Source organism: Lepidochelys kempii, chromosome 3 (assembly GCF_965140265.1).
Source record: "Lepidochelys kempii isolate rLepKem1 chromosome 3, rLepKem1.hap2, whole genome shotgun sequence".
NCBI classification, from domain to species: Eukaryota; Metazoa; Chordata; order Testudines; family Cheloniidae; genus Lepidochelys; species Lepidochelys kempii.
In genome coordinates this window covers 133,417,819-133,433,656 of record NC_133258.1, presented here as the reverse complement: position 1 = coordinate 133,433,656, position 15,838 = coordinate 133,417,819, and the positions used below count along the sequence as shown (strand labels likewise).

The window sequence follows — 15,838 nt, the reverse complement described above, 5'->3', positions numbered from 1 at the left end:
GGGCTTAAGTAATAATTTGGTGATATTTCTGGATAGCTATGGCAGGATCTTTGACAGAACACCTGAAGATGGAAACTGGGACTATCCAGAAACTATCTCTGGAACATCTCATGGGGTGGATCTGCCATTATCCCAGTGTCCTCCAGACTGGTGGGATTCACAATCACTTCAGAAGAAAAGAGAATGTGGTTATCACTGTTTCCATCGGAGCAGTTCTTCATAATCTTAGTTTCTCAGACAAAGTTTAACAACAGAATCTGTCTGAGCTGAGAGTAAGAGGCCTGATCTGTGGCAGCAGAGTACCAATACATCTTCTTAGCTTCAATAGCTAGCCTGCTTACATTAGGTGGAGGGAAAAGAGTTGGGGGGCCACTTGTACTCTTGCCTCTAAGAAAATATTGGCTATTAATAAAGCCAGGTTAGTCAGAAAAATGGAGAGATGGGTACATTTTGAACTGAGAAGAAAGATGCAGGGGGATTTCCCGCTTCTTCTGGGCATCCAAAAAAGAACGACAGTCAGAACTGCTGAAGGTGGAAGGTGCAGGTGCAAGCGGTGCCGGAGAGTGCCACCATCAAGGATCAGAGTCCTCTGGGCAGGAGAGACAAATAGATCCACCAGCCATGGGCTGAAGTTGCTCTCCAAGAGGCACATTCATTCCCCTTTGTCTTGGTTTACCCACCTTCTGATTCATGTTAAGTAAATATAACTGTATCTTTTTCTGTCAAAGGAGCAGGAGCATCATTCTGACTCCCTCAAAATAAGGCAAAGAATTGGTGGGAGACAGGGCAGGGCCAAGAGTGCTTGCTGCTCTTCTCTTATTAGCCAGAATGGGCAGGAATGGTGCCCAGAAGCTGGGAACGGGCAACAGGGGGTGGATCACTTGATGATTACCTGTTCTGTTCATTCCCTCTGGGGCACCTTGCATTGGCCACTGTCAGAAGACAGGATACTGGGCTAGATGGACCTTTGGTCTGAATTAGTAGGGCCGTTCTTATAATATCTGTCACAGTGAGTCTGGTGCCTCTTCCTATCCCTCACAAGGTGACAGTGAATGACACTAGTTCCAGACTGGTGTATCAGATAGAGAAAAACAGCCACCTTTAAAGAGAAAAGCACATTTTCCTTTAGAGGAAGCATTTATTATCTGATTGGGAAAAATAGTAATTCCAAAAGGAAACATACAATTTAAATGATTATAGCTTCACATCCTTGCCCTGAATTTCACAGAGCCAGCTATACTGATGTAAGCCATTTTTGCCAATAAGAAGATATAGGGCCAAATCCTGCTTACTTACTCTTATCCATTGATTTCAACTTTAACTTGGGTTAAGCCTAAACCCAACCTCCATATAAGGAGTCTGACTCTGTATTTCGAGGGAGAGAGGGAGGGTGTTAGTGTACCCCACACACCTCCTGGGTGTGGTGTTCTGTCACCTCTAGTGGTACTGAAACCACTTAGAGCAAGGGTTCTCAAACTGGTGGTCGGGACCCCTCAGGGAGATGCGAGGTTATTACATGGAGGGGGGTCACGAGCTGTCAGCCTCCACCCCAAACCACCTTTGCATCCAGAATTTTTAATGGTGTTAAATTAAAAACACTTTTTTATATATTTATTAGGGGGGGTCGCACTCAGAGGCTTGCTATGTGAAAGGGGTCACCAGTGCAAAAGTTTGAGAACCGCTGACTTGGAGGGAGATTAATGAGTCTGCTCTACAGCCTGAGCTAGCAGCCATATAGCTTTTAGCTCATGCACTAAGCTCCAGAGATCCCAGGTTCAATCCCACCCACCAGTGACTAAGGTCTGTTGGCGTTACATTAGACAGCTCCCAGCCCTAAAGCCAGCACTGCTGCCTCTAGCAGCATAGAAGTGACGGTTGCAGAGTATGGGGAGGTCCTGGGAGGAGGCAGGGCCAGCCTTACGGGTGAGCGACCATCCAGGCCCATGATCAGGAGGATGCTGTGGTCTCCCCGTCCCCCCTCCGCAGATAGCCCAAGGCCCCTTTGATTCCTCAGCGCTAGGCCTGGAGCTGGGGAGGGGCAGGGCTCAGGGCACTCCAGCCAGGAGCTCCCGCCATGCACCAGGCTCCAGCTGCTAGTCCCGGTAGGGCTGGGGAGGGACAGGACTTCCTCTTCCCCTGCACAGGCTGCTCCCAGGGCTGGGTCAAACCCACCTCTGGGAACCTCCTCTTGGTCACTCACTTCTGTCCTGCCTTCAAAGCTGGGCTCCCAGCGAGCAGCCATGGAGCTTTCTGCAACTGTGGGAGGTTCCCGGAGGTGGAGCTGATCTCTCCCATGCTGGTGGGGGTGCCCCAACTGGGGGATCCTACCGTATGCTGGGCTCCAACTGCTAGTCCTGGCCAGGCTGGGGAGGTACATGACTTTCTCTTCAGAGCAGAGGAAGTCTTGTTCCTCCCCAGCCCAGGTGGGACTAGCAGCTGGAGCCCGGTGCACAGTAGGAGCCCCCTTCTCCTACAATAGCCAGATTTCATGTGGGAGATCAGATTTCATGGTCCATTATGTGTTTTTCATAGCTGTGAAATTTTGTAGGGCCCTATTTATGTGTGATATTGAAACTCTTGCCTTGTCTCCTTTGAGTCAAATACGGTAGAAGTAAAGTATAGTTTCAATTAAAGCAATCTGAGTTGTGGGACCAGTACCCAAGATTACAGTGGCCAAAAATGACTCACCTGGAAGGACACCTCCAACTCAGAATTAGCTATCCAGGATTATGATAAACCACTTGCAAAGAATACCAACAATGCTTCTGCAGCAGAGATCTGAGTTTTTGTAAGGCAGCAGTATTCAAATGTTATCCCAGTTAACTGATTTGCATGCTGACCATTAGGTCAGACAGATCCCCGTTAGATTGGTATAAACTCCCTGTAATTCTACTGACTTCATTTGGAGTTACTCCAGATTTACACCAGTCTAAGCTAACTGAGATCAGAATCTGGCCCAAAGTATTTTTATTTTAAATGGAATTTGTTTCAATTTGCTAATTGAATTGTAAAGCAATTATATTTGTAGGAATGTGGAGTAAAAGTGCATTAATTTAAGGCTAATGTACTGAACGAGAAGTGGTAGAATTTATAAATGGAAGTTTTTTTAAAAGCAAAAATATATTATGCTTCGCTGGATGACATTTGCTAAATATGCTTAAATTCATCATGTCCTGATGTTTTTCTGTCTTATTTATGGCTTTGTTAATGCTGTGTTCTCTGGTGGTAACGCTCATACATAAGCAGGAATATAAATTAGTGGAATGTCAATAGCCAACCACACTGCAGCATTTTAATGCTATTTGGCTAAGAATGATTCATGAATATAGAACATTAAAAATCAATAGCAAAAAGCTCCCAAGCTGTACCATCTCAGACTATGTCCTCATCAGCTCTCCTAATTTGATCATGGTCAGGTGATTGCCTGTTTCTGGATGGGAGATTTCTAAGGGGAACCCAGGCGTAGGAAGTGGTGTTGGTGATTCACTAGAGTGGTGGTCCTGCTCCTCAGTCAATATTGAATTAATGGGCTCCAGTAAATTGTTGGGGTTACGGGAGATGCTGGGCTAGAGTTTGACCTTGGTTACATTGGTGTAAATCTATAGTAATCCACTTTCTTTTGGGTGTAATATAAAATTGAGGCACTGATCACTTCTGGTAATTAATGATTCTGTACCCAATTTTAATCCTACACAAATGTAAATCAAAGTAACTCCAATGAAGTCAATGGAGTTATACCAGAGTAAATAAGATCAGAATCAGGTCCCTCTTCCTAACCCACCCCCGGCCCTGCACATTGTTAGCTCCAGGATTCTGGCCCAGTTCCATATAAACCTACATTTACGCATTATTCTCAGGGTTTGTCTACACAAACATTTAGTTCGCGACAAGCTGGAGGCTGAATTTACCTGACACTATCCTGCCATGGTCTAACTGTCCCTGTAGACCCTGCTGACGCACATTAACAAACTGTTAACAGTGAATTATACTAAACCAAATTAGGGACACTAATTCTGAAGGAGAGTGTCCACACAGGGGTTTAATACAATTTAGCTAATCTACTTTAAATTCGCACCTTTAGTTAATTTGGATTAATTTTCCTGAGTGTCCCTGTGTAGACAAGCCTAAAGTGAATTTTTAAGAGGTACTTTAATTTACTCCTGGATAAATGCAGAGTTAAACAATGTCTTACAAAGGCTCTACGTTTACCTTTCCTGCAGCTAGGGAGCTTTAGGCTGTAGTCCTTTAGTTTCTCAGGTTTTAATAAATTAATAATACAGGTATGATTGAGGGTAGCTCATCAGATTAAAAGTGTAATCTTTTAAAGCAGTTTAGAAAGCAACAGGTAGGAAGCAAAGATGATGTACTTAAGATCCATGAGGATCATAAATCATTACATGTGTTATCACAGGACTTGACAACAGTTGACTTAATGGAGACTTAATGTAAATCTAATTATCATATTTGTATTGTATTTAAATTGTATTGTATTGTATTTAAACAGAGCTAGTGAACACTCTCACAGAAATTAGGAGAGTGGAGTGCTACAATGGTCTATCAGATTTTTCTATTTCATTTTACTGCAGTCTCATTCAAAACACACGATGCTGCCATTAAAATGAATGGGCCAAATTCTGCCCTCTTACACTTTGTGCATCATTGTCTTCAATGAGATAGCATGGACTATAATTTAAGGAAAGAATTAGGCCCAAAGCAGTTAAGACAATGGAGGTGTTTCTGCTTACCCCGACTCATCTTCAAAAGGTCAGCTGAAGAATAGTATCCTATTCATTGTGAGGGTCCCTCAACCTGGATATAATTTGAAGTGAATCAATATTGTCCGAATTGAATTATCATTGATACTCCCATTGTGCTTTGATAAGGAGTTCTCAATGGGGGTTTTTATAGGTCCTGTAGTGTTACTGTGCAGGTGGAGAGCATCCTATCAGTAATCCTTACCAAATAGTTTATAAGTGGCTGTTTGCAACTTGTACGTCAGCAACCTGTACGTCAGCTAGTTTTTCAGTAAAATAATATGGCTGTCTTAATATGTTTTTTAAAACATCCATTAAATGATTAATCTACGTTATGGAGAAACATTGCAAAATCTTATAAAGAAAACAACCAAGCAACTTGTTAAATGTAAAGAAGTGCAATAAAGTTTTAGTAAAAAAAAATTCAAATTTGGCTCCCTAAAGCACCTCAATCCACATTTAGGCATATACATAATAAAATGTGCCTTAATATGCAAAAAGGTGCCTAACTTTAAACTGGTTTGTGTGTAGGGCAGATATAACCTTCTATGAGGAAATTGCAAGATGTTCTAGAATTATATAGGGAGATACAGTACAGGAGGGTTTCAAAAGCAGAATAAGTAGTTCAAATGTTTGCCTTTGAGTGGTGCATTTAACTCAAGGATTTAAGAATATTTTGGGGGGAGAAACCCATCCATCCATTCTTATGAAGCCCTTATGATTTTTCATTTCCTGTTTCTTTTCTATAATGTTTAAGTATAAAAAGGTTTAAAATGTAAGGTTTGTTAATGTGACATTTTACATGATTTACTCATCAAGCCCTTGGATCGCTACCCCTTCCTGCTTCTCCACGTGGGCACAATGGTACTGCCAAGTATGACCTTGAGCGGATCACTGCAGACCACGTGGCTCTGGGAAGAAGGATAAAGGAGTTTGAGGTGCAAGTGGTCTTCTCATCCATCCTCCCGGTGGAAGGAAAAGGCCTGGGTAGAGACCGTCGAATCGTGGAAGTCAACAAATGGCTATGCAGGTGGTGTCGGAGAGAAGGCTTTGGATTCTTTGACCATGGGATGGTGTTCCAAGAAGGAGGAGTGCTAGGCACAGACGGGCTCCACCTAACGAAGAGAGAGAAGAGCATCTTCGCGAGCAGGCTGGCTAACCTATTGAGGAGGGCTTTAAACTAGGTTCACCATGGGAAGGAGACCAAAGCCCTGAGGTAAGTGGGGAAGTGGGATACCGGGGGAAAGCAGGAGCGCGTGAGAGGGCAGGGCTCCTGCCTCATACTGAGAAAGAGGGACGATCAGCGAGTTATCTCAAGTGTCTATACACAAATGCAAGAAGCCTGGGAAACAAGCAGGGAGAACAGGAAGTCCTGGCACAGTCAAGGAATTATGATGTGATTGGAATAACAGAGACTTGGTGGGATAACTCACATGACTGGAGTACTGTCATGGATGGATATAAACTGTTCAGGAAGGACAGGCAGGGCAGAAAAGGTGGGGGAGTTGCACTGTATGTAAAGGAGCAGTATGACTACTCAGAGCTCAAGTATGAAACTGCAGAAAAACCTGAGTGTCTGTGGATTAAGTTTAGAAGTGTGAGCAACAAGGGTTAAGTCGTGGTGGGAGTCTGCTATAGACCACCGGACCAGGGGGATGAAGTGGACGAGGCTTTCTTCCAGCAACTCACGGAAGTTACTAGATCGCAGGACCTGGTTCTCATAGGAGACTTCAATCACCCTGATATCTGCTGGGAGAGCAATACAGCAGTGCACAGACAATCCAAGAAGTTTTTGGAAAGGGTAGGGGACAATTTCCTGGTGCAAGTGCTGGAGGAACCAACTAGGGGCAGAGCTCTTGACCTGCTGCTCACAAACGAGGAAGAATTAGTAGGGGAAGCTAAAGTGGATGGGAACCTGGGAGGCAGTGACCATGAGATGGTTGAGTTCAGGATCCTGACACAGGGAAGAAAGGAGAGCAGCAGAATACGGACTTCAGAAAAGCAGACTTTGACTCCCTCAGGACTTCAGAAAAGCAGACTTTGACTCCCTCAGGGAACTGATGGGCAGGATCCCCTGGGAGAATAACATGAGGGGGAAAGGAGTCCAGGAGAGCTGGCTGTATTTTAAAGAATCTTTATTGAGGTTACAGGGACAAACCATCAGTGTAGAAAGAATAGTAAATATGGCAGGCGACCAGCTTGGCTTAACAGTGAAATCCTTGCTGACCTTGAACACAAAAAAGAAGCTTACAAGAAGTGGAAGATAGGACAAATGACCAGGGAAGAGTATAAAAATATTGCTTGGGGATGCAGGAGTGAAATCAGGAAGGCCAAATCACACCTGGAGTTGCAGCTAGCCAGAGATGTTAAGAGTAACAAGAAGGGTTTCTTCAGGTATGTTAGCAACAAGAAGAAAGTCAAGGAAAGTGTGGGCCCCTTACTGAATGATGGAGGCAACCTAGTGACAGAGGATGTGGAAAAAGCTAATGTACTCAATGCTTTTTTTGCCTCTGTCTTCACGAACAAGGTCAGCTCCCAGACTATTGCACTGGGCAGCACAGCATGGGGAGGAGGAGACCAGCCCCCTGTGGAGAAAGAAGTGGTTCGGGACTATTTAGAAAAGCTGGACGAGCACAAGTCCATGGGGCCGGATGCACTGCATCCGAGAGTGTTAAGGAGTTGGCGGATGTGATTGCAGAGCCACTGGCCATTATCTTTGAAAACTCATGGCGATCGGGGGAAGTCCTGGACGACTGGAAAAAGGCTAATGTAGTGCCCATCTTTAAAAAAGGGAAGAAGGAGGATACTGGAAACTACAGGCCAGTCAGCCTCACCTCAGTCCCTGGAAAAATCATGGAGCAGGTCCTCAAGGAATCAATTCTGAAGCACTTAGAGGAGAGGAAAGTGACCAGGAACAGTCAGCATGGATTCACCAAGGGCAAGTCATGCCTGACTAATCTAATTGCCTTCTATGATGAGATAACTGGCTCTGTGGATGAGGGGAAAGCGGCGGACGTGTTGTTCCTTGACTTTAGCAAAGCTTTTGACATGGTCTCCCACAGTATTCTTGCCAGCACGTTAAAGAAGTATGGGCTGGATGAATGCACTATAAGGTGGACAGAAAGTTGGCTAGATTGTCGGGCTCAACGGGTAGTGATCAATGGCTCCATATCTAGTTGGCAGCCGGTATCAAGTGGAGTGCCCCAAGGGTCGGTCCTCGGGCCGGTTTTGTTCAATATCTTCATAAATGATCTGGAGGATGGTGTGGATTGTGCCCTCAGCAAGTCTGCAGATGACACTAAACTGGGAGGAGAGGTAGATACGCGGGAGGGTAGGGATAGGATACAGAGGGACCTAGACAAATTAGAGGATTGGGCCAAAAGAAATCTGATGATGTTCAAGAAGAACAAGTGCAGAGTCCTGCACTTAGGACGGAAGAACCCCATGCACTGCTACAGACTAGGGACTGAATGGCTCAGCAGCAATTCTGCAGAAAAGGAACTAGGGGTTACAGTGGACGAGAAGCTGGATATGAGTCAACAGTGTGCCCTTGTTGCCAAGAAGGCCAATGGCATTTTTGGATGTATGAAGGGGCACTGCCAGCAGATCGAGGGACATGATCTATTCAACATTGGTGAGGCCTCATCTGGAGTCCTGTGTCCAGTTTTGGGCCCCACACTACAAGAAGGATGTGGATAAATTGGAGAGAGTCCAGCGAAGGGCAACAAAAATGATTAGGGAACTGGAACACATGACTTATGAGGAGAGGCTGAGGGAACTGGGATTGTTTAGTCTGCGGAAGAGAAGAATGAGGGGGGATTTGATAGCTGCTTTCAACTCTCTGAAAGGGGGTTCCAAAGAGGATGGATCTAGACTGTTCTCAGTGGTAGCTGATGACAGAACAAGGAGTAATGGTCTCAAGTTGCAGTGGGGGAGGTTTAGGTTGGATATTAGGAAAAACGTTTTCACTAGGAGGGTGGTGAAACACTGGAATGCGTTACCTAGGGAGGTGGTGGAATCTCCTTCCTTAGATATTTTTAAGGTCAGGCTTGACAAAGCCCTGGCTGGGATGATTTAGTTGGGGATTGGTCCTGCTTTGAGCAGGGGGTTGGACTAGATGACCTCCTGAGGTCCCTTCCAACCCTGATATTCTATGATTCTATGATCTAGCTTTTGTCAAGTAATTCACAGCTCTCACAAAAACTTGTAATGGAAGGGAGTCGGGAAGAGAATTTAAAGGATACAACAGTGGGAACAATGCTCTGGGGCCTCCTCTTTTAGCATGGGCCCTGTCATCATCTGTGGTGTCCTTCGGTGAGGACACTGCATCTCCTCCTGAACCACTTTCTAATACCTCTGGACTAGGTAACCCCATTCAGGGGTGCTGGAACAATTTGTACAGTGGGGGTGCTGAGAGCCATTGAACCAAACTGTAAACCCTGGAAACCACTTCAAGCAAGGGGGTGTTGCAGCACAACCAGCTCCATCACCTATGACCCCACTTGTGGTTAGGGCACTCACGTGGGATGTAGAAGGTCTGAGTTCAAATCCATTCTCCATCTGATTTGGAGCATGGACTTGATCCAAGTTTTCTCGTATGCCAGGTGAGTGCCTTAGCCACCAGATTATAGGCTATCCTGGGTTCAGTCTTTCTCAACTTCTCCTGTTGGAGCTGTTCCACTTTGTATAAATAATTAAATATTCATTGGAGCAGGGACTTGAACCTGACTCCCCACATCCTAACTGAATACCTTACCCTAACCACCAGGCTATAGAATCAGCCTCTCTCTAGTCTAATACATTTTAACAGTGAAGGTTATTAATCATTGGAACAATGCATGAAGGGTTGTGGTGGATTCCGCATCACTGACAATTTTAACATCAAGATTGGATGTTTTTCCTACTAGAGATGCTCTAGTTCAAACAAGAATTATTTCAGGCATAGGTGACAACTTTTCCCGGCGCTGGTGGATGCTTGCGCCCCCCACTCCTGGCCCCGCCCTGATTCCACCCCTTCCCCGAGTGTGCCGCGTTCCCCCTCCCTCCCAGGGCTTGCCGCTGTGAAACAGCTGTTTCACGTCGGGAAGCGCTGGGGGAGCTAGGGGGAGAAGCAGGATGTGGCACATTCAGGGGAGGAGGCAGAGGTGAGCTGGGGGGGGGTAGGGAGCTGCAATTTTTCCCCGTGGGTGCTCCAGCCCTGGAGCACCCACGGAGTCAGCACCTATGATTTCAGGGAAGTTCTGTGGCCTGTGTTATACAGAAGCTCAGACTAGATGATCAGAATGGTCCCTTTTGGTCTTGGGAATCAATGAATCTATGCAAAGTACTACCACATATATGCAGAAAAGGCAACAAATAACACTTGCTGCAGGAAACATACCCTTGTGTTTCCTCAGGAATAATATAGGGGTTTGCATATATGTTATTAATAATTATTTGTATAGCAGTAGCACATAAAAGCCCCAATTTAGATCATGGACCCATTGTGGTAGGCACTGTATATACACCTAACAAGGGACAATTCCTCCCAGGAACAGTTTATAATCTAAATAGACAAAGTGTGGAGGAGAAACAGAGGGGTAAAGTGAATTAACCAAAATCAGCCAGTAAGTCAGTGGCAGAAATAGAACCCAGATCTCTTAACACGCCATATAGTGCCCTACCCACTAGACCCCAATAATATGCGTAGTTAATCACAATTCACTCTGCTGGTCAAAGATGCAAATGTACAATCTTCACAACTGTTCACTAAAAAGACTGCATGTTTATTTAAAATGAAATCTCAGCTACTTCTCAAATAGAATTTAGGATTTGCATCCTTTCTTCAGCTCAGTTATCAATTAATTGAATGGAAGGCATAAGACTATCAGCAGCATTAACTAACCTTAAAAAAGAAGACAATTAGTGCTCTACTTTTAAGCTCTGGGATTTGAAGGGCTACAGTATCTCACACCAGGATTCACAAGTATTTAAACATAAGGTAGTCTGCAGAAAATTGAAAGTAAAATAAACCCCACAAACAAACCAAAGGAATAAAATCTGGTAGTAATATGTTAGCATTCATGATCACTTTTGGACAAAACTGTCACCATCTCTAACCTCTAGGTTCTCTCATTTCGCAAAAGCAGGATAAAAATGAATGGAAATATATTTCATTGACATTATGGCTTGCTGCAGGCTAAAGCTGAAATGTGTTAACAGTGTCATTTTAAACCTTATTCTAAAACTCCTTGGTATTGCCATAAGAACTGAAGAATTGTGGTGGAGTCCCTTCATCCACAATTTCCCTGATGAAGTTATAACAGTAAGATGATATAACTAACATTAACCAAAATGAAATTCCATGATTTTTAATCTTTACCATAGTAACATCAAGTACAGTACCTCTTGAGTGCCCTGATTTCATAGGTATGTTCTATAGTAAGTTTCTGACCCATTACTATACATCTGGAAGTAAAAAAAAAAAAAATCTCAGTGAAGGAGAAAATTATACCCATTGCCATATCTGGGCAACCTCTCTGAAGTCCCACTAGTATAACTGAGACAAAAAATGGTCCCAAGTCCTGTTTTTCATTGCCCTGATGTTGGGCTAAAGACTTTTTCAGGTGGGTCTCTAACAGTGACATCTCATGTCTGCATAGCCCAATTAGATTCCTAATTCTACAACCTTTTAAAAGGGGAAGGTAATGTTTGCAAAGATGTCAGACTGACATGGGACTAACTTGGTGACTTTGCACCTTTTTGACATAAATGTAAAGAAGATTGTTTACATGAAGTAATACTGGACTCTGGCATAGCAGCAAGCTGCACTAAGCATCACTGGGCTATAGAAGAGACTTTTATTCACTGAAGGATATCTTCAATTCAGACATTTCATCTGTGAAGTTTTTGCTAAGGCTGGAAGAGGAGTGAAAGATGCAGTTCCAAGACTGGGGGAGAACCTCTCAATGAGCCTGTCAAAAATATAAAGGGAAGGGTAACCACCTTTCTGTATACAGAACTATAAAATCTCTCCTGCCCAGAGGCAAAACCCTTTCACCTGTAAAGGGTTAAGAAGCTAAGGTAACCTAGCTGGCACCTGACCAAAATGACCAATGAGGAGACAAGATACTTTCAAAGCTGGAGGGTGGGGGGAGAAACAAAGGGTCTGTCTGTGTGATGCTTTTGCTGGGAACAGATCAGAAATGCAGCTCAGAACTCCTGTAAAAAGTTAGTAAGTAATCTAGCTAGAAATGCATTAGATTTTCTTTTGTTCAATGGCTGGTAAAATAGGCTGTGCTGAATGGAATGTATATTCCTGCTTTTGTGTCTTTTTGTAACATAAGGTTTTGCCTAGAGGGATTCTCTAGGTTTTGAATCTGATTACCCTGTAAGGTATTTACCATCCTGATTTTACAGAGGTGATTCTTTTACCTTTTCTTTAATTAAAACTCTTCTTTTAAGAACTGATTGTTTTTTCATTGTTCTTAAGATCCAAGGGTTTGGGTCTGTGTTCACCTGTACAAATTGGTGAGGATTTTTATCAAGCCTTCCCCAGGAAAGGGGGTGTAGGGCTTGGGGGGATATTTTGGGGGGGAAAGACGTCTCCAAGTGGGCTCTTTCCCTGTTCTTTGTTTAACACGCTTGGTGGTGACAGCATAGGCTTCAAGGACAAGGCAAAGTTTGTACCTTGAGGAAGGTTTTAACCTAAGCTGGTAAGAACAAGCTTAGGGGGTCTTTCATGCAGGTCCCCACATCTGTACCCTAGAGTTCAGAGTGGGGAAGGAACCTTGACAGAGCCAGATCCAGAAGCTGATTAAGGGCCCTCAATTGCAACTGAAGTGAATGGGAGTTAGGCCCTCAGCACTTCCCATGAGGTGGTCCACACCTTGTAGATGGAAAAAGGTACATTAAGGGCTAAATTCTATCCTCAGCTATACCTGTGCTACCCCACTGAAATTTATGGGGTAGCTGGAGTGTCACTGGGGTCAGAGTTCAGCCATAAATATCTAGAGAGGAAAGGGATTTGCCAAGCCAATGTTATAGCATCCTTTGAAGGCAATCCATGGTGCCAGAGAAGCGTAGGTTTTGGAAGCAGCTGCTTTCCCATTTTACTATGAGGGAGAGATTGCAAGAAAATTAGCTGTAAAGTAGAGGAAGAACTGAATTTTTTTTTAAAGGATAAGATGGAAAACCCCAGAAAGGTAACAAAATAAAGTGCACACTTCAATCAAATGCCTTTAAACATACTCAGCTTGCAAGCCTTCAATAGTGAATTCAGAACCCTCTTTAACAATGCTGAAAAGAAAAACATTCAATATTAACAAAGTGATCTGAATAAAATCAGCTCAAGGGGTAGAGCAACATTCAAGTATCATGAGAGCAAAACTGAAAACAAAAAGCTCTCTTACCTGTATCTCTGCTTTGGAGATTGTTTCTCAGCTGATTTGAAAACATGTCCAATATAATACAAAGGAAAGAATAAAAAGTTCCAGTTTGTTGCAAACCATGTCAGAGTAAAGGGTGCATCAAATTTCGTAAAGGTCAATTTTGCTAGCTGGGTTGAACCTGACCAGGAGGAGCAGACACCCAGGACCACTGCCACTCCCCAGAAAAATTTCTTGAGTTGGGTGACTGAACATTTCCAACAGCAACGATTTCCCCTTCCACTGCCTTCCACCCCAGCCTGCATCTGTGCTTCTGGTGGGGCTGGAGATTCCTGGGAGTGCTCATCCCCTGAAGAGATGAAAACACAAGAATTAATAAAGAATTCTACACAGCATTTTACTTTCCAAGAACCAAATCCATTTGGAGTCAAAGGGAGTTTTACCATCAACTTCAATTAAATAAGGATCTTGCCACAAATACGTAGTTCACTTCATGTCACACTAAAGCACCTAGCACATTTTGGGGACAATTGCACTCTAATAATAATTATCATCTCGACAGTTAGAAGTGGGCAAAATGAAAAGTGAAATTACATGCTGTTCTGCAGTCATTACGTTAGAAGATTTTCAAATATAATATGAACTCTGCTATGACATGCAAATGAATGAATGCTGTGCTGTTTAGCTTTATGAAAGAGCAATGGGAATAACAGCAACAGTCACAATCAGTACTGTCTTGGGAGTTTTAGAACTGCATATTTTATGCAACATGGTGTTTCTTTTTAAAGAGGGGAGAGGAAAATTTATTTATTCTTTCAATTACACTGGCGTTTCTCTGGAGTAACGGGAATGGGCTAATGTTGGGGGTGTGGCTGGAGCACTGCTGAACTCCAGTAATCCCTGGCTGCTGAAATAGCCCTTTGGGGGGCTGTTACCAGCTGGTGAAATTTAGAGCAGCCTTTGGGATTCTCTAAATTGCACTAGGGACTAGGCCAGCTTAGTCTGCACCTCCTTGAGTCCTGTACCAATCAGGGTTGAGCCAGACCTGAGGAACAAGCTCAGCAATTTCAAATTTACACCAGTGTAACTCCAATCAAAATTTGGCCCAGAGAGCCCAGTTTTCAAGCATTGGTATCTTAACAGAATGTGGAAATTCCATTATTTGGCTGCTTGAATCTGCATGCAGGCATTTAAATTGAGTAATTGGGCACCTATGTGCCCATCTGAGTGATCAGTTATAACACTGCAGTAGGCAAATTACGTAGCTACATTTGAAAACTGGGCCACCATTTTATTCTTTGCCTCAAAGTAGCTGAATGACAGCTAGTATATCTTCTCTATTATCAGCTGTGACACTGACAGATTGGTCAATTTGTGTGTGACCCAAAACAACTTAACAGGAGGCACTGAAATGGTAAACATGGCCATGCCTTGTAGATCGTTCTCAAAGCCATGTATGTAGACTAGAATCTTTAATATGTTTGCCTGTATTGTTTGTTAGAGAATCAAAGTGTAGATGCAGTGGGTTTGTGTTTACCTATATCTTGTTAGAAGTTAACAATGTAACCAGATTAGTCTGTAGATACTAATTCCCTTTCCTGTCTTAATTGCATGTGGATGGGTCAATTAACCTTAAGATCAAAGATGTAGGATACTGTAGAAAATGACATTATTTACATTTGTTTTCAGCTTGATTGTCTATGCCATAATGAACTGCCTTTACAATTTGAATGGTTAATTGCCTTATGTTAATTAATACAATTAGTTACCTGTGTATGCATAAGAAACTGGAGATTAACTTCAAAGCAAAGAGCCTGCTGTGGCAATTGCTGTCAAGAAGCTTATCCAATGGCCTCGACTATAAAGGAAGCTTTGGGCCTGATCCTTTTTATTTCAGACCTGCTTAAACTTTAACAGGGAAAGTCTAAGCCACAAGACTGAGATCTCCAGGATTTCTTTGGATTTACCCTGGAATTCTCATGGAAGAATTTGAACAAACTGCACGTGGACTGTAACCTTTTAAATTGATTCCAGACAGACTTTTGCAAATCAGCAGCCTCACCATCTCTGCTATGAAATTAATCTAAGAACTTTACACACATTTGTATGTATTTTGATCTCTTAACTATACGTAAATCTTTCTTTTTTCTTTTATTAATAAACCTTATATTTACTTAATAAGGATTGGCTGTAAGCATGTACTTGGGTGAGATTTGAAATATTCATTGACCTAGTGGGCAATGTGGTTGCTGCGTTGGGATTGGTAGAACTTTAAATATGGTGAATAAGGCTTTCAATAACCCCTCACTATGTTAGACTTCTCTGCCTGGATGGAAGCCAAAGGTTGGATTGCTTAAAGGGGACGGTAGTTTGGCTTCTTGGTAGCCAGTGTGGTATTACAGAAGCTATTTGGTTACTGGCTTGGTGAATCTAATTAATTATAGAATAAACCACCAGTTCTGAGAATTGTCTGCCCTATTCCTTGCAGTTTGCCCTGAGTAAGCATTCTTAGTGTGGCCCCTCCAGGCACCATGTTCACACCAGCAGATACTGTACTTTTACCATCTGAACTAAAGACCAATCCTATATGCTGATGAATGCCTTCAACTCCTGTTAAAATCAGTGGGCATTCATGGTCCTGCTCCCTGAAGGACCAAGCCCCTAAGGAGCTTTCTGATGGCTGTCTAAAGTAATTCAAAGCTCTGTTTAAGACTAAAT

At 43.2% G+C, this 15,838-nt stretch overlaps 1 protein-coding gene across 8 annotated transcripts in view; it reads right to left on the bottom strand.

The window, feature by feature from the left end:
- SLC35F3 (solute carrier family 35 member F3) overlaps positions 1-15,838 on the bottom strand; it is a 292,476-nt gene that overhangs the window by 92,138 nt on the left and 184,500 nt on the right. For all 8 annotated transcript variants that reach the window (XM_073338111.1, XM_073338108.1, XM_073338112.1 and 5 more), the window contains one exon: positions 13,145-13,469. In XM_073338111.1, coding sequence (XP_073194212.1) covers positions 13,145-13,469 — 325 coding nt within the window. The remainder of the gene's footprint in view (positions 1-13,144; positions 13,470-15,838) is intronic.